This window comes from Lepidothrix coronata, unplaced genomic scaffold (assembly GCF_001604755.1).
Source record: "Lepidothrix coronata isolate B3197 unplaced genomic scaffold, Lepidothrix_coronata-1.0 Scaffold177, whole genome shotgun sequence".
Lineage (NCBI taxonomy): Eukaryota > Metazoa > Chordata > Aves > Passeriformes > Pipridae > Lepidothrix > Lepidothrix coronata.
In genome coordinates this window covers 1,711,483-1,738,572 of record NW_016690357.1, presented here as the reverse complement: position 1 = coordinate 1,738,572, position 27,090 = coordinate 1,711,483, and the positions used below count along the sequence as shown (strand labels likewise).

The following is a 27,090-nucleotide window of genomic DNA, read 5'->3' as shown; positions in this document are numbered from 1 at the left end:
CCTCACTCTCTACAACTCCCTGAAAGGAGGTTGTAGCCAGGTGGGGGTTGGTCTCTTCTCCCAGGCAGCTATCAGTAAGACAAGAGGGCATGGTCTTAAGCTCTGCCGGGGAGGTTTAGGTTGGATATTAGGAAGAAATTCTTTACAGAGGGGGTAATCAGCCATTGGAATGGGCTGCCCAGGCAAGTAGTGGATTCTCCATCCCTGGAGGTTTTTAAGATGAGGTTGGATGTGGCACTTAGTGCCATGGTCTAGTAACTACAGTGGTAGTGGATCAAGGGTTGGACTTGATGATCTCAGAGGTCCTTTCCAACCTGGCTGATTCTGTGATTCTATGATTCTATGATACTGGTTTGGAATGGAAGGGAGAATACATTTTAATTTCTGTTTTGATGAACAAACACCTATGCTCTCTAGGGCAGAGACCACCATCTTTATTCAGTACCTTCTCAGGCACAACAAAGCCCTGCTGCAAGGTTGTCATTCTCAGCAACTAAAAATATGGCAAAACTGAGAACATAATGCATATGATCTCATTAGCCTCACAGAAGTTAACATATTAACATTAGCTACTCTATAACAAAATACAGACTCCCTACTGCAAATGGACACAAAATAATTAATTTCTCACCTGAGCACAAATGGCAACACATACCTTCCACCTTCTTGATAACAAAGCTACTTCCTAATTAACTGGAGACTGGGCAGGGTTTTGTCCCTGAAACAACATTTAGAACAATGTGTTCTTCAACTAACAGTTTATCTAGGTATTTTTATTTGTCCGTACTAGGTCTTTACAACTTAAAAAACACCCTAAGAAATAATATTCACTGTTTTAATTTTTTCTTTGTATAAGTAACCTTCATCTGCTTTTCAGTATCTTGTTATTTTATGTGCATGAAGCTGTGCTTAGATTTTGTCCTCTTTCTTTGACCCTAGCATTGTTTGCCTTGGAATACTCAGGTGTTTTTATGCAGACGTGGGTTTAAGGATGGTAGGCAGGTGGTAGTGGATAGCTAGGTCTTAATGGTTATATGTGTTTATGATTTCACATATGCACATACATGATGTAATATCCATATAGCTATTGCCTGCTAATAGGAATAGTTTTTATTATTGCTCTGTCAAAATTAATAAATTAACAATTGTAGAGAGAGGTCATATTTTTTACTAGCCCAGTTGATGCAGCTGCTAAAAAAAAGAGTAGATAAGCTTAAGGTCCTTTGACACCAGAAGCTTGTTTAGTTTTTTGGTCATTATAACCACTCATTTAATAAATAGCATTGCTTTTTCCTACAGACCTCTTGCTGCTATGTTATTGTCTGTGCTCAAGCTTTGAGCATGTCCAATAGTGATCTTGAGTGAGAGTCTGTAATTCTGAAAGGGCACGTTGTGTCATCTCTGTGTCTTCTGGGTTTCAAGAAGGCTTAAACGACAACCAAAGCCATTTAATGTGTACCGAACAACTTCTAAACAACAGATTTTCCAGCAAACTTAGTAAACACAATCTTTAAGCATTTCTCTTCCTTTTCCTTCTTTCATGTTTGCCTTAGACTATAAGTGCCTCAGGAGATCTGAGATTTTCTACAACCTCTATGAACTACAGCAGGGCAGAAATCTCACATAAAGTATGTGAAGGATTCTGAAGTGTTTGCACGATTCTCTCTTGGTATCCATACAGGAGGACGTGCAAATTAAAACCATCTGTGAGATTAAGGGTTATGCACAAATTCTTTTACTGGCTTGATATTCAAGTGACTTCTAGGCTACTTCATTAACACTTAATCATGGCTGACCATTTCATGAATGTGATTGCAAGGAGTGCAAGCTGGAAACTTACTGACCCTGTAAGAACCTATTACAATTTACATTTACATGCTTTAACTTGGTTTGTTCTTCCAGTGACTCATATGTTGCTATATTAGGTCCCAAACTAGTATAATTTTTATTTTGATTTGCTCAGTTGGTCAGGAAATGAGCATTGTTGTGATGGGATAATGATGATTTATACAAGTTAATCAAACTGTCATTTAACTTGTTCTCTGGTACTTTGTGGTAGAGGACCGCTTTCTGTTTTGGTTGTGATGGTACACAGAGCTGAGCATTCTTCCTGACCATGGATTCACAGCTCTAGCTGAGTCACTCCTGCTTTGTAGCAACTGTCATTGAAGTTAATATGTATGTGTAGCATGATTTTTGCCCTTCAAAAGTTCAGAAAGAAAAAGACTGGCAATCCAAGGAGTTAGGGGCAGCCAGTATCTCCACAATCAACAGTAACAGACTATTATTTTCAATAGTACTTCTCAAGTTAAGAACTCAGTGTCTCACTTTATAAGCACAATAAAACCCCATTGAGATGACAGGGCTTGCCTGTGTATGAATAACCCAGAAGACTACTAGGAGAGCCAGAACAATACTGAGGTTACTTTGCTCCAACAAATGGGCCAGTGCACTAAGAGAGATGCCAAGCCTTCTCCTTTCTAGAGATGTTATAGTTTGAAGTCTTAGTTATAATGAAGGCTGAAAATACTATTAAACTAAACTTATTTTTCACCTTTCATAGAATCATAGAATCAGAATGATTTGGATTGGAACAGGCCTTAAAGGTCATCTGGTTCCACCTCCCATGCCATGGGCAGGGACATCTTTCACTCAGAGCTCAGAGTGGCATCCAACCTGGTCTTGAACACTTCCAGGGATGGGGCATCCACAACTTCTCTGGGCAGCCTGTTCTAGTGCCTCATCACTCTCAAATTAAACAATTTCTTCCTAATATCTAATCTAATTCATCTCTCAGTTTAAAACTGTTCCCATTTTGTCCTATCATGCCCTTGTTAAAAATCCCTCTCCAGCTCTCTCATAGGCCCCTTTAGGTACTGGATGGTGCTATAAGGTGTCACTGGAGCCTTCTTTTCTCCAGGCTGAACAACCCTGACTCTCTCAGGCTGTCTTCGTAGGACAGGTTTTCCACTCCTCTGATCAACTTAGTGGCCCTCTCAACAGGCCCATGTCCTTTTTATGTTGTGGGCCCCAGAACTGGATGCAGTACTCCAGGTGAGGCCTCCAGAGAACTGAGTAGAGATAGAGGATCTCCCTCAATCTGTTGATCATACCTCTTTTGGCACAGCCCAGGATATGGTTGGCACATGTTGCAACAGAAGGTTTGTTTGGGCTTTTGTTTTCATGCACTGATTGTGAAATACCTTAATTTTAGTTTTCCTATCTAGCATAACTTTCTAGTAGATAAATGTTTACTGAAAATTATCCTGCATTTTATTATCAGGTAAACGGACATTTAAATGCAGTTGCTTATGGAGGCCTCTAGGTTTGTGCAATGCTGTATGTAATGTTCTATTAATTCATGCAGTCAAACTGGGATTACTTCTTTATTTTCTTTCCTTTTTTCTTTGAAGATACTTGTTTACATGTACTTTTAATTCCACATCTGATAGTTTAGCATATGAATATAATCACCATGTGTTTTCTTCCTACTGTTACTTTCCTTTTTCTTGATTTAAGGTTTAGTCCTTGATGCTGCATTTGAATCACAGGCTTTAGAAAAAGCCACGCTGTTGGGCAAGTATCTGCCCTATCAATTTCTTTTTTTTTCTTTTTAATTTTGCTGTTATATACTACTTTGTTGTATGCCACTAGCATCATGATAAAACAAGCACTGTTAACCTGCTGAAAGAGTCAGCATCAGGAGGTTAAAATGTGGTCAAGGGTTAATTTACCAGAGAGAAATCTCATCAGGTTTTCATGGATTTGCTGTAGTCAGCCACCTACTATGTTGTTACTTCATTGAGTCTGCTATAGACTATGTTTTAAAAGTTGCTGCTCAACAGTTGTTTGGATGGAGGGCATATCTTTTGTTGTCTATCAGGTCCATAAGTAGATCAAAGTTTTCTGGGGAAATGCCTGGAAGGATGGAAAAGCTAAACAATTTCAGAGAAACAAGTATGATTTTTTTAACTTAATGTTGTTTTGAAATTTACCTAGCTATTATGTTTCAATTGTGACTATCCTTTCTCTGAAAGATTTTCTTTGGTATAAGCATAATTTTAGGAAGGTGTTCAAAAGGTTTATTTTTTCAGCATAAACTATTTTTGAATGTATTTCTCTGTCTTATTATCAAGTCAGTTCATATTCTTTATTTTTTATTCCTTTTTTTCATACTGAACTTAGATTTTATCATACTGGATTATAATGGTTTATTTCTTTATTTGGAAACATGGTTAAATTTTCTCACATTTTCTAGGAAAAAACAGTGTTTATCAAATCTTCTCTTTGCTCCGTCTGGATTTACTTTATGTTTTATGTTACAGCAATTATCTGTAGTTCCACAATGTGTGAAATTGAGCAAGAAATACATATTTCATTGTCCTCTTTTAGAAAAGTGTGTGAAGTGTATATTGCCATTAAGCAATGGAAATATTATATAATTTTCGATATATAGTGAAGCTTTATAGTACAGTTGAACATGTCTGTTTTTAAAAGGAAACAAGTAACTTGCTTATAAAGCAGTATCATTAGAAAAGTTGATTTTTTAAAGCGAGTTTTTATAGTAAAATAAATTCAGCACATTTTTTTCAGAATATCCTCGATCTGGTAAAAAACTGTTTCGTCTTTTCAACTAAAAATTAAAGTGATTCTGAGGTTAATTTTTCATTTTCTAAAAGGATTATTTTTTTTAATAAGAAGATATTTAAGAGTACTGCTTTCTAAAAAGAGTAATTAAAACATACAGCTTTTATTTAAAAAAATTAACTAAGGGTAAGAATTTCGAACAAACATGCGAAATTACACAATAATTACTATGGCCCCACCAGTTTACATATAAGACAGCTATGATTGGTGATGGTACAACACTGCATTCAGCACACAGAACTTCATCTACAGCATCTTCCTCTTAATAGTTAATGAAGTTTTCCTGAGTATCACTCAGCAGAGTGGATGAATAAAGATGAGGACAAAGGGGGCTTCAAAATAGCTTTACTCTTCCTTTCCTCCCTGGCATGTGTGACAGGGAAGAGATGTGTGGCATGAAGAGAAACAGCAAGCATTAGAGTGTTTCTCCTGCCAGGACGCATTTATTGTACAGCTTCTCTTAGAGTTATAGCTCAACCCAGACCTCCTACAGCTCCGTAAAGCAGGATGCCAAACCTGTGCACATGGAGGGGGGGGTGTGCTGGAAGGTGGCCACTGTGCTGTGCCAGACTTTGTGAGGTGCAGGTTGTGGTGTAGGGAAGTGCAAGATGGGATCCAGCAGTGCAAATTTCACAGGTGACACCTAATATGTGATGGCTCTGAGGTAACTGGAAACTTCAGTTGACATTGGTTAAATCGGCTTGTCTGACTAACACACCAACAATTTTTAGTGCACTGTTGAAGATAAGAAACCACCGATTTTGGTTTAGAAGAATATGTGGTAAAGTCTAGTGCTTTGGGAGCTGGTTGATGGGTGGCTCAGACATCCATCCAGTGGGGTGGGATGGACAACTGGAGGGGTAATATCTGCAGCCACAGTGTTCCCACAAGCTCAGCAGCTGCTCTAGTATGGATATGGGTATAAGTAAGAAAATCATGGTCTCATTAGAGAACTTATGGATGCCCCATTCCTGGCAGTGTTCAAGGCCAGGTTGGATGCAGCTTTGAGTAACCGGATCTAGTGAGAGATGCCCATGGCGGGGGGGTGGAACTGCATGATCTTTAACAACCCTTCCAACTCAAACCATTCTATGATTATCCAGCAAACATCATTTATACTGGAGTATTTGGTAGAATTTAATTTTTCTATTTTATCACAAAAGTGGCTTACGGGAACAGCAACTCAGATGCTTGGCCAAGAACACAATAAAATCATACATTTATACAATGTTTAGAATATCGTTACTCTCTTGTAATTACAGGTGTGCTAGGATGGGTGTTTGAAATCAGAAGGAAAAAGAACACAGAAAACAAGCTGCTGGTGGTGGACATTTTCCCTGAAAAAGCAGTATTGGAAACATAGAAGTAGTGAGGACATTGTGCTTCCCTCTTCCTTGGCTGGACAGCACAAGTGTCAAGTGAGTATGAATAGTGAAAGCAGAAAGGAGGAGAATCAAAACATTGTGGCAGAAAGTAATATGCTCTAGAATAGAGTATAATGAAACAACTGCAATTTTCAAAACAAATTAATACAGAGGAAGTAACTGTATATAACCACCACAGGCGAATCATACAAAAGCAGGTTTCTTTAGTTGCCTTTGTACCCTTAGCTATAAAGAGAGTCCTCAGAAAGTGCTGAGAGTGAACTAGGACTTGATCACTTGAGGCTCTACTTGTTAATTGCTGAACTATATCAGATCATAGAAATCTGAAACGTTGTATCTCACAGCAAGACAGCCTCATGAATACCTGAATTTACCACCTGATTCCTGTGATACCTGGAATTCACTACTCAAAGAGAGGACAAATGTAGCTCTTATGAAACCACACAATCTGTTTGGTGCATTTTGGCAGTTCAGAAAGGGGAGAGATTTTGGACACAGCCAACAGCCACTCTGTCCAAAGAACAGTTTCTTAGAGAAGTCCTCAGAAATCCTGAGCTGGGTAGGTCCTGGCATCACTGCACCTAAAAGTCCCCCAGACTGTGTCTGGGTGCTACCACATTCTGTCCACAAAACCTAGAAATTATGTCATCCTAGTGGAAATAGAAATTGCTTTCTACGATTCAACTAAAAAAGAAACCAAAGAACCCGCAAAACAAAACAAAACAAACAAACAACCCCCCCAAAACCAAAACAAAACAAAAAAAATCCCAGAACAAAACAAAACCCGCTAACCAAAAACCCCCAACAAAAAAGCAAACCCAGAACAACCACGAGCCCGGGGGTGCCACCAGGTCCGGGCAGAGCGCTGCGAAGTCTCTGTGGCCGCGCTCACCTCCTCCTCACCGCCGGGCGCCCGCAGCACTTTGCGGGGCAGCTCTGCCATCAGAAAGGGCGCGCGTGTGCGTGGGGGGTGTGCTTCGCTTAGCAGAGTCAGAGAAGCGAAACTTTTTTAAAATAAATTTTTTGTGAATGGAGGAGGTTGCCTTGCCACGCGGGGGTGTGTGGGGGACACGGTGTTCCCGCGGCAGGATCCCAAGACACCGCCGGGCATCCGAGTGTGGACTTCCGAGCCCTTCCCCCGCCGCCGGCGGAGGGTCAGAGGGGAGCGCGGAGCCTGGCCCCCGGCGCTGGCGGGGCCGGGCCGGGGGCGGCGGGGCCGGGGCCGGGGCCGGGGCGGGCGGGCGCGCGGCGATCCGGCGATCCGGCGGGGGGCGCGGGGAGCCAATGGGCGGCGGGGATCCGCCGGCGCGGCTCGGGGGCCCCTGGAGGAGGAGGAGAGGAAAAACCACGGGATTGAGCTCTGTCAGTGGCGCTCGCGGCTTCCAAGGGGGAAGTGCCGGGGAATAATTAATGTTTTTATTAAATTTGGAGGGAATTTTTTTGCAACCGATCGCCGCGCGTGGCCTTCAGGTGGGTTCTTCCCCCCGCAACTTTGCCCGCCCGCCCCGCAGGACTGCGCGGCGGCCGCGGGCTGCGGGAGCGATCCTGGGGGAGAAGGTGGCTGGGTGCGTGGGGCGGGGGGGGGCGTGTGTGGTGTGTGTGTGTCTGTGTGTGTGTGTGCGTGGCTGCAGCTGCCGGGCGCCGCCGCCGCGAGGTGCGCGGCGAGCCCCGCGTTCGCCATTACGAGTTGAGCACACGTTCGCCAGCGCGGGGGCTGCCGGTGGCGCGGATCGCCCGCGGGCACGGCGGGCAGTGTAAATAAACCCCTGCCCCTCGCCCCGCTCGCCGCCGCCTCGCAGTTCTTTTGCTCCGCGTTTCGCTGGCAGGAGCGCGTAACCCAGGTGAAGGCAGAGAAGGGAGGGTTGTTTTTATGAATGGGACTCTTTGAGGTTAATTAGCTATGCAAATGCAAGCAGTTCATTCATGCTGCTGCCTTTTTTTTTTTTTTTTTTTTTTTTTTTTTTTTTAAATCTAAAAGCCATCTTGTATTCCCCTCTAGGCTTATTGGAGTCCAGATCCCGAGGAAATCTCCAGATCAAATGCCCAGTAAATAAAACACAGAGCTAAGAGTCGTGGAAGAGCTGCAGAATGGATGGATTTTATGACCAGCAAGTGCCTTACGTGGTCACCAATGTGAGTGATCAGTTCAAAGTTGGTGTTTATAAACTTGACTCCGACTTATTTCTGTGGGGGAGTTTTACAGACACAGTCTCTGCTTTGTTACCGCTGTAGGGGCGACTCTTCATCTGGGAGCTTTGCCTGCAAGATGAGCCTATCTTCTTAGTTATTGCAATAAAGCATCGTGTTCTTTTAAAGACAGTTTTGGGATGATTAAAAAATCATGCACATGATTAGCGGATGAGAGGAGAGAGCAGCAGCAGCTGCATTCAAAGTTTCTGGCTGTGTTTGCCTGCAACGTTCAGAAGAATGAAGTTGAGGCAAACATTAACCTTTTTTTTTCTCCTTTTATTTTCTTTCAGGACTTTGCAAACAATTTTATAAGTAACACAGGAAAACAAAGCAGTCTATTTTAATTTCATATCTGGGTTCTTCTGCATAGCTTACTCAGAAGGGATTTATGGGCTATTGTGTAGGTTTGTATACTTTAGATGCTAAAAATACACGATTGGTATTGTGTTGCTGCTTGAGCACATTATATGTGTATCTGTACAAATAGATGTCTACATAGATAGATAAAAATGTTTTGCATTTGGCCACAGGACTCTTTTGGAGGATGTTAGGGTGCTCAGCAATATCTTTTGTTAGAAATTTAAAGCTGCAAGACAATCATTTCCCTGTTTGAAAATGTAAAGAATTTATGCCAACTTTGAGTATCCTTGATTAAATTAAAAAAACCCCACACCAAACCAACCAAAACCCAAACCTTCAATTTCTAAAGTAACTGATCTTTCCTGTTTATAGAATCCGCGTGGGAGAAACTGTAATGAGAGACCGACAAATGTCAGGAAAAGAAAATTCATTAACAGAGACCTGGCTCATGACTCAGAAGGTGAGGGCTTGTCATTCCCCCTCTTCCCTCCCCCCTTCTCCCTTTCTTACTAATGCAGAGAAGCTTTTTGAGAGCTATTTATTTATTTATTTTTGAGATAAATATATGTAGATCAATCTGAATAAACTGGACAAGAAAACTGCCTTTATTACTGCAAAACAAACTGGCAAAGACAGCAAATTGATAAAGTTGATACTCTTTGCTTGACTTACCCTGTTGGGTTTTGTGCACATGTGGCACACAGGTGTCGTGCACTGAGGCCAAGACTTCGCAGCCTCTGACACAAGTCATGGCACCTGGCTTTTTCACCATCAGACCTCTTGAGATTTAAGGCTTTTTTCATTCCTCCTGTCTTTTAACATCCTTTTCACTGGTATGTCTTCACTGGTGGTAGCAGGAGTGAGAGAATGTGGATGTGGAGACTGTTGATTTTCATTCTAGCTTGCTGTAGAGCTAGGGGTCAGGCTTCTGGTGTCTGCTGGGCTGTTTCTGTTGTTGTACAACACTAATAGGGTTAAAAATCCAGGGAATTTCGGTTACTGAAGCCTAGAATTGAGAAAGTTTTGTAGGGCCAAAAATTTATAACTTAGTCCCATCAGTAGTCACTCATGTTTGTAGCTTGAGGACTATGGGCTAGTAATAGCTGTTAACACTTCTTTAGGTTACCAGGTCTGTATATGTGCTACACCTACACCCCTGTGAGTACGTGAGACATACAGGAAGGCATGTAGGAGCCTATAACTTACCCCTATATAAATCTTATCAGGTTCAGGACACATTGATAAACTTTTCAAAATCCCTACTTGCCTGGGAAAGTAGATTGAAAGGAAAGCAACTTTCTGATTTTCAGTTAAGTCATTTCCCAATGTGAACGTGAGGTATCAGTCCACAGGATAAATGAATAGCCTCTGTCATTTAAGTTTATGTAAATAGTTATCTGTCAGCATTCATAAGAGAGGAAGTCTCTCTCAAAATACAGTAAATTAAAAATAAACCATTTGTTAGTTCAAATATCCTACTTAGTCTTAGTAAACAGAATTTTCATAACTGAGTTTCTGAGGTTTCCAAGTAAGCCGAATGCTGCTCTGGTTTACACCCATTGTAAGCAACTGATTTCAGTGAATTGCAAAAGAAGATAAACTGCTACAAAACTCAAGTCTATGAAGAAAGTGGTTTTAACTTTAAAGAAGTACAGTGAGTACAGCATAGAGGAAATAGTGGTGATTTTCTTGTCATATGAAGTAAAACATAAGGGGAAGTACAAAAGATTTCCCATTTCTGTTTGCTGTTGCTGCATCTCAGGTTGTGGCTTCAGAATCTTTATATGATAGATATGACCCTACTATTAAAAATACTCAATTATTGCTCAGGCAGAACTTCTGAAGTCTGAGTAAGCTTTATCTGGGGCAGATATTGCAGGAGGAGGCCTGAATTGTATAAGGAGAAATAGCTCACCTGTAAGAAAGATTATAATTTTTAACTTTTCTATGTATTGCTGAGTGAGCCTTTTATACTACAGAGCTTCGTTAAGGTTCTAGTTATTATTTCAAGAGTTGACAATACAGTAAGTGCCTGGTTTTTTTTATTTATAGGTATAGAAAAATCATTAACCGATGCCCCAAAATACCTACTTTGTCTATACATTTGACTGCCAAAATAGGATGCATGTATATTGTTCTTAGGGAAAAATATATTTTTGAACATATTTTAATCTTATGAAAAGATTAAAGGTATGAGTCTTTTATCTGTGTCTTTATGTTTTTGCAGAACTCTTTCAAGATCTCAGCCAATTACAGGAGACATGGCTTGCTGAAGGTAAGGGAAAAAACTGCTTTTAAAAAGAGGAAAAACAATTCTGGAGGGGAAAAAAAAAGTCCTGAACTTGCTGTCTTAATGTTCAGCCCAATTAATTGAGCTCTAAAAGAGCCACCTCATGTGTCATGCATACATTAGAGCCTCTGATGAGTTTGTCTTTGGGGACTCTGGGGCTGCTCTACCCAGTGTCATCACAAATTACCAGGAGAAATTGCTTCCAGCTCACAATCACATCTGCTTTTGGCAAGAACTAATGCACCAAGACTTCAAGTTCTAAGCCTCTGTTCAGATTTTAATTGCAATTGATCAGGTTTATATTATTGTACCTCGAGAGACTACATACAGCCAGAACTGGGCTTGCTGTTTCCTTTTCAGCAGCACATATAATTATTTGGTGTTCTGGTGGAGTACTTTTCTGATGGCAGAAATTAGTTTCTCTGGGTTCATCGGGACGGGATGCTTCAAGATTTAAGTGCAAGTGTCTTCTTTCCACCTTGTTCACAACACAGAACATTAGGTGTGTATGAAGTACTTAAACAGTACCTTTTTCTTTATTTTCTCTTTTTTTTTTTTTTCCTAGAAACCTTTACCTATTTTGCATGTGATTTTTGTCTTCGTATTTGTAGTTGTGAGATTGTGTACTGGGTGATTAGAAAACTAACATTGGTGTGTTTTACACATGCATGTTCTTTTAGTATTTCAAATAATCTTGCACAGCACATTCTAATGAAGAGAGAATGTTTAAGAACAATAATGTACAAATCTGAATTTAGAGTAGTTGCTGAGAGATTCATTTAACAATAACAAAAATGTGCTGCTGCATTAAGAGAACTTTAACAAGTTGCAAGATAGCTTTGTGCTAGTTGAAATCTATTTGTTCTTTTCAGCAATATTTTCTGATTTTTTTTACTTCGATATTTACAATACTGTTTATATCAAGCATCAAGATTTTTGTGCATTGCCTGTTCTTAATATTTCTGGTCGACATTTATATGTAAACTTCTGCATCTGAAAAAGACATGAATTTGATGAAAGTTAAAAAAATCTCTCTAAATTTGTCCCAATTCAAATGAATGTGAGTATTCACATATGTTTAATTTTTATCATGTACAGGACTGTGCACAACTGTTTATAGAAGAGATGTTCTGGTTTTGTTGGGTTTTTTTTTTTTTGAAAGGAGGGATGTTGAGGTGAAATGTTTGCTGTTGGTTTACATAGAAAGGGGGAAATATTGCTGATGACTACTTGCCTACATACTGATTCTGTTTTAACAGCTTTATATATAGTTAGTCAAGTTCTTTAGCTATAAGTAAGTTGTGGGGTATTGTTTATTTTGATGACATTTTTATTCTCATAGCATTATTTTTAGTATATGGTTATTCTGTATATAATCAGAAAGCCCTCCTTAAATTAATGGAACAGAGGATATATTTTTATGAATTAACATGATTCTTTCCTAATAATTGAAAACAGGATGTCCTGTACTAAGATAATTTTTGTAGTATAATGAACAGATACAACTGTAGCTGTCTCCCTGTGGTAATTTTCCTAAGGAACTCTTTATGTGGTATTATCTCATTCATTCTAGCAAGCTAGAATTATGTTAAAATACTACTCAAAAGATACTATTTTTATTTGGAGAAGTTAACTTTGATTTTTTCATTGGCATGGATGGTTTTGTTTCTGAAAAAATTATATTCTTTGATCATAAGTTAGAAAAATACAGGCATATTCATAATGCATGTGCAGATAATAATGGAAATTTAAAAATAATACAGAATTTAAAACTAATGATTTCTGTAGATACATATATATTAATATAATTGCAATTTTTACTCTAGAAGCATTGCTTCTTTTTGATTAGAATGAATTGTTCGAGAGCATTTTTACCTCTTTGTCAGAGTGTATTTCACTGAATAAATTTAGATTGGTTCTGAGAGAGAAAGGTGTCTAGTCCTGTGTCAGCTAGGTTGAGGAACCTTCTTAAAGGTAAATAAAATGATCCAGTAAATATTTAAGAAATGAAAAAAAAAGTTGATTTTTTGCCTAGCAGAGGATAATAAAGCTAAATAATGTTATTTATCTATAGTATGTTATAGCTAAATATTACAGGTTTTCCAGTGTCCTAGAAATACTTTAAGAAATCCCTGTGTTTCGGGCCAAGCCGTGGTTTTAACTGTTTCATAAAACACAAACTTTGCACAGCTTTCCTACGGGCTAAAGTAAAACTGAAATAAAAAGTTGAGAGCATCAAGTATTGAGCTGTTAACTTGATCCCAAAGTTTTAATAAAAAAACCCCCACCCTAAACAACTTTCAGTAGTCTTTATAATGTACTAGTGTTTGAGGATATTGTAGCTGTGCTCAAATGTCTACATGGATGAGCTTAGCCAGGAAACAGATTTTGAAATCAGACTTGTTTACCCATTGCTAGATGTGTCCATTTATGTTCTTCTGGACCTTTATAGGCTAGAAGTCTGCCAATTTGGCAGCATCAGTAGTGTTTACATATTTCTTTTCATGAAGCTCTGGAGCCAGGGAAATGACCATGAAATTTTAAAACATCTTGACCCTTTTTAAGAAAAGCAGTGGCAGCTGACCAGGTTTCTCCCACGAGTTCAGATCCCCACTGGGGAGTAACCAGGTCAAAAATCTACTTATTAGTTAGGAGAAGAAAGTGAGTTGCATTTTATGACACACAAATATAACGCTGGAGAATTTTTTTTGTTTGCTCTTCCTTGAGCTATCCTTACCACATCATACATTTTTACCTGGAGATTTTTACAGTTAGTGTCACCTGTGACAAGTTGGTGGTAAACAAATAAACAGAAATGTATTCTTTTCCTGTTGGAAATGGTGAGTGGTTCACATGTATTAAAGAATTAATCCAAATGTAAACAATTCAGTAACCTCTTTAATATTTTATTACTACATAATTAACAAGCTGAATACTACTTACAGAAAGCTTACAAATGTATTCCACTAGCTGCATACTAGATTTTTATGGAAATGAGTTTTGGTTCTTACTCTGTGCAGTATTATATATGTAAGAAAGAATCTAAATTATTTCGATGTAAAACTTACTCCGAATAAGGTTCCCTTGTGTCAATTGTTATGCAAGACAGAAGATAGAGTATAACTGTTTTCTGATGCCAGAAATTGAAAATGGGAAGCCTTTAATAATTTCGTCAGTGCTCAACCTTGAAATAGTTAAAGTTACCTATTGCTAACTAAGACAAATATTATTCAGGTATCTTTTCTTTTATATTTAAATAACTTAGTGGCAACTTTTTGTCATGATAGTGCTGTAAAATGACTTTATTAATTCTATATATTTGGAATCAGACTGGTTCTGACAGATAACAATTGTTCAGTGCTTTGAAAGAAATGGTTCAAATATTAATCTAATGTTATCATGGTAGCTCTTACTTCTTACTGTGGAATAAAATGAAGAGAGAACAAATTCTTAGTGAGTGAGTGTCTCCTTTCTATGGGGAGAGCATTTGTTTTTGGGGAATAATAGATTACCAAAACCCAGATTTTTATTTAAAATTACTCAGATACTAATTTCTCCTACAGCTCGTTAAAAATACATAAAAGGCATCCCAAGCAAACACAAATAATATATGTACTAGATCTACTTCTTAGAGCAATAGATAAGAAGCTTCTCAGATGGTAATATACTGAAAAATAAAATACAATGCTCTTTGAGTGATTTGGAAAAAAACCCAAAATATTAAGTGAACAGAAAGTGGTTTGAAATAATAGCTACAGGTGACGGGTTCATGACTCTACTGTGGCTCAGCTACATTGAGTGGTTGGCTTCTACAAGCTACTAGTATTCAGAACCCAGTTTTTAGTATCTGAAAGTAAGTAATTTTTCTCAAAAAATTAGCACCCAACTTCGGCATGAACTTTAGAAAAGAAATTTCTGCCCTCTGCTTTCCTAACCTGAAGGTCCCACCAGTGTCGCAGTGATGTCTAAGCAAGCGTTGGCTTGTAGTTTATTTCTTAAATGAGGAGGTATGAAAGTAAGTAGCTTCTAGTTCTTAAAGGATTGTTTTTAATAAAAGTACTAGATCTTCAAATAGTACTCTAGTTAGAGTGGCTTTGTTTAATCCGGCTAACTAGATTTTTTTCTCCCAAAAAGTTGTAAAATTTACGGAGTGTAAGGCAAATTCTATGTCGCCATATTCAAGAATTATCTACTTTTATCAATTTTTATAGTAGTAATAATAGTAAAAAAATGATAATATCTTCATGGCTGAAATCTGTCTAATGAGGACAAACACTCTTAAAAGCAGTGAAAAGACTTTTAGTTTATAGTACAGAGAATGTCTTCTTTTTTCTTTTTTTTTTTTTTAGTGGATTCTAGTGATCTGACAGATTTAGTTTTCTAATACTCATAACTTGTGATCTTAAATATCTGTGCAAAAAAGGAGAAGAGTTAAATTAGGCAAAATGGGAGGGAAGGGGCTATTATTTAAAAAAAAAAACCAACAAAAACCCAAAGAAGTAAATCCACCAAAAATCTACAAGTCTTAAGTCTGCAAGAAGTAATAGTTTGAAAGTAGTAATGTTTTTCTTGTTTGCTGGAAAAGTAAATAACTTTTACTCAAAATAATAATTTTCAAAGGCATAGTGGAGTTTGCTAACCATGAGGCGTGTAGCGAAATGTTAAATGCGAGTGCTCCTTGTAAGCTAACTTTTTTCCTCATTTTTAGTATAGCAGCAAATGAAGAGCAGATTCTGCAAACCCATCTTCATATTCCTAGGGATTATTCACATAAGGAAGAATTTTGAGATCTGGAGCTAGTTTTGAACTGCATTTAAGTTTATTAGTCAGAGCATCTCACATTATGTAAAAAGGGTTTTGGCTTGTTTTGACAGCAAATCCAGTGCTTATGGGAAATAATATTTTTTACCATCTTGAAATTTGTCACTGTTTTGCTTTCTGAATGCTTCTTTGTTAGAGACAGTTGTTCCCGTGGAAAAAGAACAACTACCAACTAACGCCCCCCACCCCCCCAGCTCTTTCAGGAATTAGTTACAATTTAGCCAATCTTTCAGATATTCAGACTTGACAATGAATCAAAGAAAACTCAATAGACCCATTACTGTTGAGGCCTGAAGTCTTATTTTAGCTGAAGCCAAAATACTACTGTTCCTATAGAATTTCCTGTCAATTTCAATTTCTTTTACCACTTTGAATAACTGATGGATATTTTAAAACTAATTGCTCTTAGCTCTAAAAGTGAAGCATGAGGTCAGAGCACACAGTACCGCAGGAAGTGTTCTGCTACCCAAAATAAAGTTTTAAGTGAAGCATTTGCAGCTTCTTGTTTTTCTGGAACGTTTCCGTTTTTTTTTTTTTTAACAGGAACACCTTTCCCTGGAATGCAGCTCAGCTTTTGGAAGCAGTTTTTGACTGGGAGTAGGAAGAGTTAAATTTAAGCCCTTTATAGTTTGCTTAACTTTTCATTTATAATGTTCCTCAGCAGGTCTGTGCTGCATCTTGAGACAAAGCAGTGAAATCAGTGTGTTTATGCCTAAAGTTCAAGTTTACTTTGCTGTAGCTCTCTGGAAGGGTGTGACATGAAAAGCTTGTGGTTGGGGCCACATGGTTCATGCTGGACTGTGTTTTTGTGAATGGAGGCAGAACTCCAGTTCTGACTGCTTGTCTTGAGGAATTGCTTCGGAGATCAGCTGTCTCATTCACTGGCAGAAAGAATGACTCATACATCTTCTGCCTTGTTTGGCTCCAGGTCATTGTTACAGTGGATAGAGCTGGTTTTAATTAAATATTAACTCCTTTTGTCCTGGATGGTTGTTAATGGGAACTTTTTGTTTACTTGCAATGAAAGCAAGCTAACAGGCCCTAGTTTTAAACTTTTTTTTTCCCCACAAAATTGCTTTCCATTTGCAAAATGATCTGTCAGTTCAGCTTTTCAAAGATTGTTTAAAGCTCTAAAAACTACAAACAAGTATTAAGTGTTTTTGTGCTGTGAATGTTTGCATTTGGCAAACTGATTTTAACTTAGTAGGTAGTGAAACTGTAAAACCTAGACTGATAACATCTCAAGATCATCATTAACATTTCTGTACACTTCCCAAATCCTCTTGAGACCTTATAGTTATAGTTAGAAGAAAAAGAAAACTTTTGGTAATATTCTAGGCTGAGTCGGATAGTTTATGCTGCAGATGTCTGCTTCAGGAGTGTGAGGCTTGATGGCTCTGAATGTGGAATGAACTGATGTAGCTGCTTCTGCTATTAGCAGTAAAAGCCACATGCTTAATATCTTTCAAAACCTTTTATTAGTCTTTTGGAATACACTTGCCTTCTCAAACCCCCATAATTAAGTAGCTCAGGGAAATATTCTCATTCGGTTAGGTGATCATTTCAGATATCTTTTTCAATTTTCCTCTGAATGGCAAAGTAAAAAAAAAAAAAAGTTTTAGTGATTTATGCACTGTGTCTTGTGTATGTTAACAGAAGACCAATGAAGATTTTATGGCAAGCTTGCTGAGTTGCAGTATTTGTGAATAAAAGAGGAAATGAATGGCATATGTATATAAATGTGCAGACAGTTGCAACACTGCAAGTACATTTTCCTTTCAGACATTCATGTTGAAGGGTCTTTACTAGTCTATTTAATTTGCTACAAAGTCTGCCTGTAATTATTCAAACTCCAGGTACAAAAACCCTCTTCTACTTGAGTAATGGGATGATGTATCCCAATGATTTGCCCTCTCACAGCAAGGTGCTGGTGGAAGGAATCTGTATGAGGATGATTGCTTGCATTTCAGCAGCATGATCATGTGCAAGTTTCAGTTTTGCTAGTTTAAAAATAATATCGGATTAAATGAGGAATAATTTGCGTTTTCATTTCCACTAGCAGATCCTTTTAATTTCTCCCTATAGCCTTTTGGGCTCATTTCTAAGGTACTGATGCTACTAAAATTAGATTCCAGTAGAAATGCATGTTCCTGGGTTGAACATTTTGGATGTTGTTATTTGTTTTGTTTATAGTTGGCAGGGTTTTAAATACTTCTTAACTTGCTGTGTTCCTTTCTCTAAAAGAGGCTTTTAAGGCTATGTTCATATTGTATTTAAATTTTGACAGTGCAGTCTCCACCTGTTTCCAGAGTACTGATAAAGTGATGTGCTTTGATCTCTATTAAATATGCCTTCATAAATTTTGGGGATCCATGAATGAAGTACATTTTTCTTGTTTATTCCATAAACAAGAGCAAATCAGGCGTAATGGCAGTAATATAGAGGTTTCCATGACATATTTTATTTTTTCCTTACTCTATGGCTGGGGAAAACCAAAAAGGACCTTATTTACTGATATTTATACATAAAACTCTACAACAGATTCGTTCTGGACTAAGTCAATTTAAAGTGATAGAACCAGAACAAAGCACTGGTGAAGCTGTCTGGTGCGCAGAGTACGCTCTATGGAAAGTTATATGATATTGGCTGTCCCAGTGCTGCAATCACTAAATGTTGCCTTTGTATTTAAACAGGAGTGTTTTTTTTTTTTCTTTAGGGCTTTTTCATATATCCTAGATTCACAGATTAATACATATATATGTATATATAAACTGCAGGTGGGTGTTAAAAAATTAAAGTTCTACTAGCCTCCTTGCTGCATTTGAAAATGATAGCTGGCTTAAGAAAACTGCGTGGGATGTGTCTTCTGTAAACAAGAAATTACTTGATACAATTACTTTAAATCTGAATGTACTCACAGACCCTTGAAAAACAATTGGAAATATAAGAAATCCTTATGAACTGATTTTTAAGTAGAAGACTTTGATTTCATAATTGGATTCTTCTGTGACAGTCAAATGGTTGGCATTTTTGTAAGGAAAATGCCAAATATTTGCATGCAGTCAATTGCATGAAATGTCAGAAATTGTGGAGTGTTAATATTTGGGCTCCCTGAGTTCATTTTTGGTAAAAGTTCTGTAGTTTCTCTGGAAGAAAGAGAAATTTAATGTGTCAAAAATACTGGGAATATTTGGGTTGGTAAAATAAGTGTTTTATAGAGCTTCAAACTTTGAGGAGCCCACACGTCCTCAGAGGCACTGATTTATCCTAAAAGGATGGTTTGCTGTAATGTTATTTTTTTCTTTAAAAACCCAAACAACAAAGCAACAGTAGCTATGCTTTTTTTTCCACAGTAAGGCTAATTACACTTAGTGGGTTTATCTTACACTTCTTTTCAAATCTGCGTTTCCATATTTCCCAAGGTCATTTGTTCTTAAGGAGTACTTTCTCCAATTAAGACAGTAAGATTTTAAATTTATTTTAAAATCCAGAGCAAATAATTTTTCAGTGTAATGAGCCTGATTCTGAACTCTTTACCAGGAAAAAAAAATTCCAATTAAGTCATTAGAAATATTTCCTGAGTAAGGAGTGGAGATCTGGTCCATGAAGAGTACTGTAGTGCACATTGAAAATAACTGTAATTATAGTTAAATATGTATTTTAAATTCAAACAAATTATAACTGTTGTACATATAGGATGGGGAGTATGCGCTTTCTAAACTAGAAAATGCTCTGAGGGACATAAAAGTTACATTTTATCACTTAATGTGTTTAATAATTTGATAGTCACAGTTTTGATAAATGATTATATAAGCAGCATTTACCTCTCAATTCTCATTGGGTAACCAGATCATGGCAGATGTTAACTTTTAATGAAGATCATGTGAATTATTTGCTTATCTTCAGACAAGAACTGTGTAAATTTAAGTATTTTTAAACAGATAATTTTATGCAGCTTTGCTGTAGTGATTCCTGTTAGTGTGTATGTTGAGGAAACGATGACAAAGTTGAGATGATAAGCTGGATCTCTCTCGGGATGTACGCAGAAGCAGTCTTGCTCCGAGGATGCCGTTTCTCAGTGTAATTTTCTGCAGTTATTTGAATGCATTCATCTGTAATATACATTCAGTGGTATTTCAGTTTAAATGGTTTAAATGATTTTACAACACCGTTTGAGAGATGGTTAATGTCTTAGATATACCGTGAAAAGGAACTGGGGTACCACAGGAGCAAAATTATTCATTAGCAGAGCATGAAATGATTGTATTTTATAGTTCTGGTTTGTGATGAAAGTTTCTTAAAAGCAACAATGATCCTACATAAGATGAATGGATATTAATGATGATTTTTGCTTTAAGTAAATATTTTTTTTTTAATGTCTGAAATGGTGTCATTGAACCAGGAATTCTGTGGTCTGGTAAAATAGTTCGTTTTGAATGTTTGAAACAATAACAGAAAATCCCTACTGTGTTGGCTGACTACCACAAACAATTGGAATCACATTTAAGTAAACCGAAGGTGTGGTAGTTTGGGGTTAAAGAAGCATAAGTGTTAATCACTAAGATTTGTTTTTATGTTCGGATATTTTGAAACTGAGCACTGATGAGTTTTACCTGTGGCGTGGTAGGTCCAGACCCTGGTGCAGGGAGTGAGGCAGGGCAAGTCAGCCCATTCCCATTGCTCTGTGCCTGGGCTGCTGTGGACTCAGACTGCACCGCACAGCTTCATCCCAGGGTTTATCAGATATTAAAATGATGCTCTTGCCTGATTTTCATACTCAACAAGGAAAAAAAAAATCCTAGTTTTAAACTTGGCAGTGCTTTGAATTAAGCACAAGTCTTTATTTATGCTATAACGGCTTCTTTTAATTCTTGTTTTTTGTTTGTTTGTTCGTTTGTTTTTTTTGTTTTCCTTTCTTCAGCTCAGGTACCTGACAATGATGAGCAGTTTGTGCCAGACTATCAGGCTGAAAGTTGTAAGTATAGTACGACTCATCGCTTTCTTAAAAATATGTATTTGTATATTTATGTTTGGGTCTTCATATTTGTTATTTATTTTGTCATCTGCAATCCTTTTGCTGGTCGGTGACATCAGTGTGATGAGTAGATAAAGCAAGTGGCATTTTGATGTGCAGCCAAAAGAAGTTATTTGGGCTGAAGGTATAACTTTTAGCAGGGGGCTAAAACTTATCTCCTATCATTCCCACCCTGAGCCCCAGGGAAGCATGGAAAAACTCAGGTTGTGGAGGTGGAAGGAGTTTGTTTGTCTGTAGAGTGAGCAGAGGAGCATTCTGAGCCGGTACAGATCAGATACCGTGGGACATAGGAGGCAACTCTGCTGAGCAGCAATCAGGCTGCTCAACACGTTTTGTGTATCAACAAATAAATACAGTTCTCTACATAATCAATCAAATACAACCACTGCTGAAGCATTTTTAAGTTGTCTTAGCATGTGGCATTTTGTTGCTCAGACAAAATTTCGCTTTGAATTAATGAGAGGAAACAGGAGTTACATTAAGCTGAATGTTTTGCTTTGTTTTCTACTCTACTTAACAAGGACCTAAACCTATTTTTATCAGCCTATGCCACTCGAGTCTTGCTTTCACCTGCTAAAATGCTACTGTTCTGTTAAGCACTGGCTCCCCTTTGCTGTACCTTTGGTTCTGCGGTTTTCGGTGGTTGCAAGGACATAGCATGAGAAACATCTGACAAGGTCATAGACTTCTTGGAGCACCTTTGTGAATTTTTATTCCTCATGGCAAGACTTCTCTCCATCATCAGAAGTCTCTTCTAAACAGTGTCTGCTGATTGTAGCAGAGCGCATGGGAGCTTTTCCATTTTGCTAGATAACTTAAATAATTTATCCTATCGGAGTGAATTACTGCAGTTCACTAAACCAGATAGCTGTTAAATACAGCATTCGTGTACTGAAACATTAAGATTAATATTAGAGAGATTAGGAAGAATTGCATTAAAATAGTCTTTAACCCAAAAAACAAATTCAGTTTTCCTATAAATCTTTTAGATTATTTTTCCAGTTACTTAGGAATTGTTCTAGGAAGAATTTATTGAGAGTATTCATAACAGCATTTTGTGAGGGAAAAAACCCCCACACTTTTTTTTTCATCCCCTGGAATTGTTGCTGTGCAGGATAGTATTCCCACGCAGCAACAATTTATTTTTATTTTTCTCTCAAAGTTCATGTTCATAAACCAACCAAAAATCATAGTCACTTTTCAACGTATAAAGTTGCCTTTATAACAGATTTTTTTCCTACCTCTCTCTTAAAAGACTTTAAAAAAAAATTATAATGTGAAAACCAAAACAATCTATAAATTGAAAATTGAATACGTTATTTTCCATAGGGAATTGTGCCCAAATATAGTCATTCATGCATATATCCTTTGTGTAACAGTACAAAGTTCAGTTGGGGCTTCTATTAACCCACAATTATCGTTATACAACAAGTCAATGATTCTTGGAAAATACTTTGTGAGCTGTGAAAGAAAAGCCCCATTGAAGCTGGTCACTGCTTTTGGTGATAAAGAAATACTCCTAATATGGTTATTTTATTAATGCTGTTGTATTTCAAAGTTCCTTAGCCACAGCTTACACAGTATTATCAAAGGAACATTTATTTCTTCGTTTCAGTTGGTTTCTTTATCTTAAGTAAAGGTCAGGAGAGCTTCCTGGTGAGCTACTCTGGCAAAGGTTATGGAGTTTCAGACGTATACTTGGTTATAAGGTATGTAGCTGTGGGCTCTGCAAAACAGGAACAGAGATCAACATAACCAAAGCCATGGGGAAATTACTGCTGCAGAAGTAGCACAATTGTGACCGTTTTCTTTAGGATCCAAACCTGCCTTCAAACTCCATTATAATGACTTACTGTATATAATCCATACCTCTGCACGGTACTTGCCCCGTTATTGGCAGCAGTCTGGCAGGAGCACTTTGGTTTTGGTTATTTTTTTTTTTTTTAAATTTATTTTTCTTTTATACATGGGAAAGGATGGACAAGCTTTCATGGATTTAGTGTTTGATGCATTTAATTGAGCCAAAAATGGTGAAAGATAGAAGTGTAAACCAGTGAAGGAGGTCACAGCCCACTGTAGTTCAAAGGCAACTAAACTGTGGTTCATTGCAGAAGTTTTGTTTATGGAGCTGGATATAGGTAGAGGGTTGTGGTTGATGTGCAGAGTATGTAAAGAAAACTGCAGTGCTCCAGTGAAACAGTTACAATCTGCAGTCCAGGTGCAAAAATTAATGACATTTTATTTCAGGATTCATTGCTTGAGAAATGGGCTTTAAAGCTGAGGCAGATCTGCGGTGTTAAACTGAAACTCATGACATTAAAAGGAGACTTAAGAAGCTTTGGTAGCAGTAGCAGTACTGGACAGCTGTGGTTAAACCTTTCTTGCCTAGAAATTACTAGCTTGGTGATTTGAAGAGGTCAGCTCTTGGAGCAAGATGTGGAAGGTAGCGGAGGAACTGATACTGCCAAGATCATATGCTGTGTCCTACCACTGAGCAGGATTAAATGCCCCTTAAAGTGCTGTGGGTTTTGCATTTTTTTTCTGTAATAATGATTATAACTAGTGAAACTGCACTGGTATTAGTAACTAAGGGAAACATTTAGTTTAGATTAGATATACAGTCCACTTTATCCACTCAGGGATTTAACTTCAAAGCTAGCTTGGGACCATGAATATTTCAATTATGAGTTGCTATTAAACTTCAATCCATTTTCAAAAAGCAAACATAATATGTGTATTTATAGTTAGGTGTAGGCTTTAGATATTATGAGTGAGATCAACAGCTAGCATAACTTCATGTGGTATTATTGACGTTATTGGAATTACGCATATTTCTATTAGCTAAGGATCCGGCACGTCAAGCTTCCCCTTAATGCTTTAAGCTTCAGTTTACCTGTTTAAGGTAGAATTTATTTTATTACTCCTTTATGTCTTCTGGAAAGGGGTCCTTCCTACCATAAGAATCTTAGAAATGTCTGCACTTTCAAACCTTCCTTTTTTGTCATCAAAGCCCCATCTTCTCTTACCTTTTTATTAAATTTTTTTTAATCTTTGCATACCTATCAGAAAGTACTTTTTTGTAGTTTTGCTTAAGAGTGAGTGGAATGTAGAGTAGAAAACAACTGCCTTGTTCGGATAAAATTTGAAAAACAGAACACAGTTTAGTTTCTTGTAACCTTCTGCTTTCTGCAAGAACTCAACTTCTTGAGTTCTGAGGGAGAAAAATGTATATGAAAAAGATTATTTTTGTTGTTGTTTGAAGTTGCACTAGGAAAATATTGAGTTGCATATTAGTGTAATTTTCTTACTTTTTCATTCCCATTCTCATACAAAATAAAGTCCACAAAAAGAGTGAGGAATCACTTTTACAGGCATTTACTTAAAAGTTTTATGTTAGGCAGGTTGGTTTTGCCTTATTCTGAATCTGCTTCTGCAATTCAGCTCACCTGTTTGCTGAATATTCAAGTGACTTCCTAATGACTCTTCTTTAAAACAATTACATGAGAAGCTGTGTAAAGAAAAGCTGCAAAATCTTTTTCCCCTAAAAAGGTGAATGCTTTTTCTTTTTTTTTCAATCAGAGTTCTGTATATGACTCTTTTTCCAAATTCTTATCTAATTCATAAAACTTAATTAAGCTGTTCTTCTGTCAGTATAAAGTCAGTATTCATATGTGGAGAAGGGTGACCTGTGTTAACTTCCTCAGATAAGGTTTCCTATTGTTTCAAGTCCATTTTCATATACTGAGGAGGAGCCAGATCCTGAACTGCTTGTAATCAGTGGCGAGGCTTTCAGATACTGTAGAACAGCAAGGACTTTCCACTCCAGGAGTAAAAATGAATAAAGTGTTCAGTTTGCTTGAAGTCAATAGCTGTTGAGGTGAAGATTGCTTGCTCCCATTATTTGGATGGTTTCTGTGACAGACACAAGAGGAAGTAGGTAGGATTTGCTGATGTTTAAAGGATGTAGTTGGCAAAGAAAACTTGGTATTGTCAACAATACCCTGAATTGTAATTCGACCTAGGTAGAATTGGTTATAAATGGGGATTACCCTACACCAAACCATATTGCCTTGTGTCTTCATAGCATAATCACATTTTGTTTTGTTTTTATATGTTTTTGACTAATCTATTTTTTTAGAGTTTTCTTTTTTCTTTTTCTTCTTTTGCCCTGAAATGTCAGTTACATATTTAAAAATAATGAAAAACTCTTGGTTTTGGCTTTTTGTTTGTTACTAGATTTCTATTAATGAAGATTTGTCTTGTACTTCATCTTCTTGATCAGTTTTCTTCTCTTTCATTTTATTCCTGTGTTGTTTTCCAGATCATCACAGCCTTAACACTGCCCAGGGGTAAATGTTAGTGTTAGACCACAGCTGTTGACAGTAAATGGGAAGAGCTGGCTGTAAAATCCGTGCTCCTCCATGTCTGATTAAACTTTTAAGATAGGAAAAATACTTTTTTAGTAGTTATTTTGTTGCTGATCTTTCATGACCTTTATTCTTTCTCTTACCTCTTTTTTGTTCCTCCAGTTTTAGCAAAGGAGTGCTTTCAATGTAGATGCCAGGAGCCTTAAATTATTCAGGGATGTGCTTTTTAGATGCTCTGGCTTGCAATCTTTAAAAGCCTGTTAAAGAGAGATTCTTTACACAGGCTTCAGGTAGCTGTATTCTTCTGTCATTTTAACTAATGGTGTAGGATATTCCAAATGCACTTTAAATGAGGAAAAGCTTTAATATTTACTTATATGTTTGCAGCATGCAAAATAATGATTTTTTTTGCACTACCAGGTGAAAAATGCTATGTTTGTTTTACTTTCTTTTTCTTTCTTTCTGTGATTTAAATTTCAAAGGTGAATTTCAGACCTAGAAGAGCATTTCCTGTTTGCTTTAGTATAGCAAGAGCTGATGAGCAATTGATAGAGGTTAATTTTCACTTAATTTTACATATTTTGGAGGAAAAAGCCCACATAATTAAAACTGAGTAGAAAACACCAGAATACTATAAGTTCTGACTGGCCTACTGAAGTCAAAAGGAGATCTATTTAAGGGATTTGTTTTCGGTTTTGATGCAGAATAGTTTAATTTTGCAGCTCCCAGAGAAAATTTTAGTGGACCAAAAAAAATGACATTTTTTAACGTGATGATTCACTACATAGGCAGCTGGTAGTTATGTCTTGGTAGTGCACAATGTCCTAGAAATTGCAGTTGGTAGCATTTTGGTTGCGTGTGTGTGTGGCGAGTTGCACACACTAGTGTGTTTTCAGGTTAGTTTTTTGGGGTCTTTTTATGTTTGGTGTTTTGTTTTGTTTTGGTTTTTTTTTTTTTTTTTGGTTTTTTGGTTTTGGTTCCCCCCCCCCCGCCAAATTTCGCATTTTTTAGAGTCTCTGTGTCTGCAGTCACCTTTTCTTTGAGTGTAGCTCTGCAAGTGTGGTGCTGCGGCAGGCAGTCCAACAATATCCTACGAGGTGTTGTTACTTATTCTTGGTGCTGCGCTATTCCCTGGTAGGGCTCTATGCTGCAGCTGTGTTTTGTTTCTTGCCACTTGTCTTGAAACTACTTCCTTCCATAGGTCAGATGTTGTCAAATACAGAGAGATTTAGTTATTTATTTTAGTGCATGCCCGACTGTGATGGATTCTTTCTTAAGGGCTGTGAGAGTCGGGGTTTTGTGGTTTGTTCCTGCCTTTAGCTTTGCATGACCTTGGGCATGTTGCTTAACATCTTTGTTTCTGGTTTGAAGTAGGTACAGAAATGCATGTATCACTGTGCTGTGAGATACACAGCTTTCTTAATGATCACTTATCTAGAGATCTCAAAAGCATTTTACAAAGACAGTCCGGTGCAATTGCTGTTGTAAGAGCTGGAGAGGTCAGACTGAGGAGTCGATGCTGACCACCTTATCTCCCTTCGTAGTTGCCTTAGATAGCCTCCCTTCTTTCATTGTGTCACTGAGCACTTGCTTCCTTTGTTTAAAGCAGGACTGAAACTGTTACCAGCTGTTAACTTTCTTTTCTCTCTCTCTCTCTCTTTTTTTTCTAATTCACATTCAAAAGAAATTACGGATTGTTGTCTTTTTAGAGAACTTTGTGGGCTCATTTTGTGGTTCATTGCTGGGCATTAGCCTGTGTTAATATGGATTTTTTTTTTCTCCTTCTTCCTCTAGAGTATTTTTGGAAATATTTAAATCTGCTATAGTCGCGTCTTTTTCCATAATTGCAAGATTTAATTATTGAAAAAGTTTTACCAAGAGGCAGAGTGTTGGTTGTAATGCCTCGGACTTCTGATTTTAACAGTAGAGAATTCATGGTTTTTTTGTGATTTTAATAAGCAGTTTCTGTTTATTTGCATTTCTGCTTGTATTTCC

The 27,090-nt window shown here is 37.5% G+C and overlaps 1 protein-coding gene across 5 annotated transcripts in view; it reads left to right on the top strand.

The window, feature by feature from the left end:
* The first annotated feature begins 7,312 nt into the window (after positions 1 to 7,312).
* ETV1 (ETS variant 1) overlaps positions 7,313 to 27,090 on the top strand; it is a 65,587-nt gene continuing 45,809 nt past the window's right edge. For 2 of the 5 annotated variants that reach the window (XM_017830354.1, XM_017830352.1), the window contains exons 1-5: positions 7,313 to 7,502; positions 8,032 to 8,165; positions 8,955 to 9,042; positions 10,810 to 10,857; positions 20,615 to 20,668. In XM_017830354.1, the coding sequence (XP_017685843.1) occupies positions 8,121 to 8,165; positions 8,955 to 9,042; positions 10,810 to 10,857; positions 20,615 to 20,668 (235 nt within the window). In that variant the 5' untranslated portion in view covers positions 7,313 to 7,502; positions 8,032 to 8,120. Of the gene's footprint in view, positions 7,503 to 8,031; positions 8,166 to 8,954; positions 9,043 to 10,807; positions 10,858 to 11,232; positions 11,375 to 20,614; positions 20,669 to 24,535; positions 24,666 to 27,090 lie in introns of those variants that run through there. The other 3 variants (XM_017830355.1, XM_017830356.1, XM_017830357.1) reach the window with 3 other exon arrangements.